Source organism: Lepisma saccharinum, chromosome 2 (genome assembly GCF_977018435.1).
Source record: "Lepisma saccharinum chromosome 2, izLepSacc3.1, whole genome shotgun sequence".
Taxonomy (NCBI): domain Eukaryota; kingdom Metazoa; phylum Arthropoda; class Insecta; order Zygentoma; family Lepismatidae; genus Lepisma; species Lepisma saccharinum.
In genome coordinates this window covers 88713497-88718101 of record NC_139230.1, presented here as the reverse complement: position 1 = coordinate 88718101, position 4605 = coordinate 88713497, and the positions used below count along the sequence as shown (strand labels likewise).

The following is a 4605-nucleotide window of genomic DNA, read 5'->3' as shown; positions in this document are numbered from 1 at the left end:
AACATTTGAGATTTGTGCTTGAAGATGTATTTCGTAATTTTGTAATGTAAACTCCACACCTTAAATTAAATCTTTTAACTATGTATATACAGGGTGTATCAGAAGTCCTACTACCCTTTGTAAAATCCCTACTACCCTTTGTATTTTCATGGAATTTGATATTGGCGATACATAATAGGCCTAGGGGGACACCTTTTGGAGTATGTCACACGGACGGCCGCCATCTTGGTTCCGCCATCTTGAATTCAACTCTTTTATTTAAAATGATAGGTGGGTTATATGATACATGACCATAGGCTAGAATTTCATCAGGATGTCAAATCTGAAATCAGATTTAATGTAACGTTATTTGGTGAAAAGTTATTGGCAACTGAAAGTGATGTTTACCTGTTTTTTGCAGGTGCTGAACCATGATGTTGACAACTGAGGAACGCATCCAGATCGTCAAACTGTGGGGTGGGAGAAGTGCCCGTGCAGTGGCTGCCGATTTCAACCTGTGTCATCCAGACCGTCACCCTGTATCACATGTTGCAGTGGCACAATTATTAACCAAATTCGAGGAGATGGGCACGGTCTTGGACAGACCGCGTAGTGGACTACCGCGGACAGTCACGGATGAAGCACAAGCTAAGGCAGTGTTGGCCTCCTTCTCGACGTCACTACAGCGAAGCACACGTCGTATAGCAATGCAATGTGTTATGAGTCACAGCTCAGTGTGCCGGGTGCTACAGAGGCACAAGTGGCATCCGTATAAGGTGCATATGCAGCAACACCTTTCTGAGGACGATCCCGATCGCCGCATGCAGTTTTGCGAGTTGGCTATCTCGCAAGTACGGCTAAATCCAAACGTCGCTATGCAGATACTCCATTCCGATGAAGCAAACTTCTATGTAAATGGGGAGTTGAATAAGCAAAACATGCGCTATTGGTCGCCTGACAACCCCGCATGTACAGATCTCTCCAAAATGACCGGTGCAGGGAAGATTATGGTGTGGGAGGCATATGGGGAACACGGATAATCGGTCCTTTTTCATTAAAGGAAATTTAAATGATACGATACCTGAGGATGCTACAGGAACAGATACTGCCAGCTCTAATGTCGGAAGATGGTACATTTCCCAGGTTTTTTTCAACATTATGGCGTACAGGTGCGTCAGTACCTGGATGAACAATTTCCTGGGGCATGGATTGGTCGGCGTGGGCCCGTTGAATAGCCTGCCCGATCACCAGACCTAATGCTAATGGACTTCTACTTTGTGACCACGTTAAGGCAAATTTCACCAGATACCTTGCTCAATGTCTACAGGCATTGGGAGAAGCGTCTGCACACGTGTATTGCCCAACACATACAACATGTGGAGCACATTCTGTAACAGGTAAACATCACTTTCAGTTGCCAATCACATTTCACAACAAAAAGTTGAATTCAAGATGGCGGAACCAAGATGGCGGCCGTCTGCGTGACATACTCCAAAAGGTGTCCCCCTAGGCCTATTATGTATCGCCAATATCAAATTCCATGAAAATACATCACTGCGGATTTTACAAAGGGTTTTAAGGGACTTCTGATACACCCTGTATATACAGATCGTTTAATTTAATTGAATTAGAATTTTTGGATACATTCGAATCACACAGACCCTTTTATACAAGGGTATTATTAATATATTTGTGTGTATGTGTGTGTGTGCGTAAGGTTGAAATAGAGAAAACATCTGCTTGTACCCTTGAATTTTTTAAAAGTTCGCCTTGAAAACCGGGAATTATACTTGAATGTTATCATGGTCCTAGAGTAGATACCCTGACTACATAACAATCTTTTTTCATGTTATCCACAGTCAAACTCAACCTGCTGTCTGTATCTTTGAATAGAGACGAAGTTAGTGCTAGAAATTTCAATGCTGAAACCAGGCACGTATCCAGAAATTCTTTCGGGGGTGGGGATTAAACAACATCTTTTTACAAGGGTATAGATAGAACCTCACAAGTGTATGTATAATGACAGTGGTGGCGATTGGGTATCCAAAGGGGGGAAAGGCAAGGAAAGTTTACTTTCTTATGGTATTAAGAGGCCATTGTGCGGGGCAATAAATGGGGACCAACTGTCCCCTAAATTGTCGCTTCTGTTTTTAAGGCTGCCATATTTATCCGAACGTGAAATTGGGACGCTTTTTACCACTCGACTCCTTTGTTGTAATGCATGAACGTTGTTTTTGTGCATAAAGCATATCAGTATGTGTGTGTTTGTTCATTTATTCTCATCAGGCATCAAAACGGATGATGTCTTTGAGTATTTATTACGAAGCTGTTACGTACGGGATGGACAATCCACTCGACAACACGAGATTCAACTGTGGGCGACGAAGGGATCGTAGACAGCTCTTGGATATTTATCTCTGATTCAAACCAAATATCACTGATTTATGTTCCCATATGTGCAGCTCCATCAAAGCCGAAACCCACCAAATTGTTCATATTCAGGCCTAAGCACTCATGTGTTCAAAATTGTATTTCACAGCTTCAGCAGTTATGTCATATATTGGAACAAAACAAATGAAGTCTTCTCGAACACAGCCTGATCGATCGCGAGAAAAATTGATGCGCAGTGAAACCTCCCGTCTCCAACATATCCAAGTTTCGTGTCCCAATATGGTAAAATGCTCACTTATTTATCTCGGACACATTATTCTTTAACCAGCTCACCAGAAGTATTTATCATTTTATTGGATAACCGGACTGAATTGAGATGCGTTCTTCCTACAGGTTTGGGTATGGTCCTCAAGGGTGTTGTCGCCTCCCTTCGCACCTAACTTAAGAAAGCACTAATTTCCCCTTGGTGATTTGGATCCTCAAGAGTCAAGACTAGGCAGATTTCAGATCGAAGAGACACGAGGATCATATCGGTTGGAATGAGCCAATCAACAAAAACGTTTCACACTGTAGCGGCACCTATTTGTGAAATACTCAAGCGACACATGTCCAGGGCTCAAAAAATCCCGGTCTGCAGGTCGCCATGGCGACTAAAAATTTCAGCCTAGCGACTGTGATCTTTTGCTGTAATATGTACTAAATTTTGATGATTGTAAGTTCAAATTGCAGTAGAGCGTAAGTTAGCAAATTATTATTTCTTTTTATCAACGTTGGGAACATTCCATAGAGTCAGTAACAATTTCTTACCCTTTGTCCCCCAACACCCCATTTCTTGCTTGCTCCAATAATTTAGCGATGTTTTGAATACCGTGATGCTCAACATCTTATATAGAGTGTTTCAAAAGTCGCACAACCCAAACTTTGGAAATGTATATCATGAAAACCGTAAGAGATTAGTGTTGCCCACGAGACGAGACTTTGGCCTGTCTCGTCTCGTGGAAATGCTGTGAAATGCTGTCTCGTCTCGAAAATATTCGTTTGTCAAAGGGACACATGATCAATCTCGTCTTGTCTCGAATTTTTAAAAGCCTATCCCGTCTCGTCTCGTGGGCAACACAATAAGAGATGTTTACACCGGGTTTTCTGCATTGTAAAGCCTCATGCATTGAAATATTTTTCAATGCTTAAAATTTAGTTCACCCCGTACAGAAAATTGTATAAATTAATAACTGACGGAAAGCAGCACACATTTTTTCCAGAAATGAACTTCTGAGTAAGAAAAGTATATAAGAAATGATCGAATGGTCATAATTAGACATTTGATGACTAATGCCATGTCAGTCTGTCATTTGTGACAAATATTGGTCACGTGCAACATTTGATGAATTTTTGACTGTGATTTTATGGGTTGAGTGAAAAGTGTCATTTTTGGGACATATCTCCGTATATGGCAACACTAGCAGGTCGATATATTGCCAACAGTCGCATGCAACATGTGTGTAAATATTGACTACACATTTACGTGAAAAATCGTAAATCAAGGTTTTGTGCCGAAATAGGACTCTTGAGATAATCCTAGGCTGCCCCTGGTTACACTGAATTCTCTACAATGCCTGTTTCTTTTTAATTGATTCAGCATGGCGTATTCATTGGAGCAGTGGGTGTGCATTGCTGAAGAGTATTTTACTACTCATTCTTACACTCATGTGCAAGAGGTTTTCCAATACAAATGCCCTGCTTCTGCTGTACCTCACAAAGCAACTGTTTTATAACCAGTCAAACACCAACAAATGATCCCACAAATTGTTAAAGAGTTGGTATTTATTGTTGAAGATCAGTTCTCAGATGTTTTCAGCAAATTAACAATGTTTTTTTAAATAATGTAATTGCATTTATTTAGATAAATGCTAACATATATACATTTTATGAATCCAGTGATAGCCTACAGTAGTGCAGAAAACCAGGTGTAAATATCTCTTACGATTTTCATGATATACATTTTCAAAGTTTGGATTGCGCGACTTTTAAAACATACTGTAGTATGCACAATTGCTAGTAGGTGGTTTCCTGGCGCCTAGCTTTGAAGAAAATTTTTCGAGCACTGCACATGTCCATTTATCGCTTTGGTGTGAAATCTCGTTTAGTGGCTCACTGTCATCGTCAGCTCGAAGCCGCAACTCGAGTAAACCACAAAAGAGTACCCTCAATGACGTATCCTCAACCAGGAAGAATGCC

At 40.9% G+C, this 4605-nt stretch overlaps 1 protein-coding gene across 1 annotated transcript; it reads left to right on the top strand.

Moving 5' to 3' along the window:
* The first annotated feature begins 410 nt into the window (after positions 1-410).
* LOC145983010 (uncharacterized) lies at positions 411-1019 on the top strand. The gene has a single exon (XM_083116293.1). The coding sequence runs from the start codon at positions 411-413 to the stop codon at positions 1017-1019; it is 609 nt and encodes a 202-aa protein (XP_082972419.1).
* The last annotated feature ends 3586 nt before the right edge of the window (positions 1020-4605 follow it).

What these genes read in the sequence shown, in the direction of transcription:
- LOC145983010 (XM_083116293.1), top strand. Translation starts at nt 411, where the DNA reads ATGATGTTGACAACTGAGGAACGCATCCAGATCGTCAAACTGTGGGGT.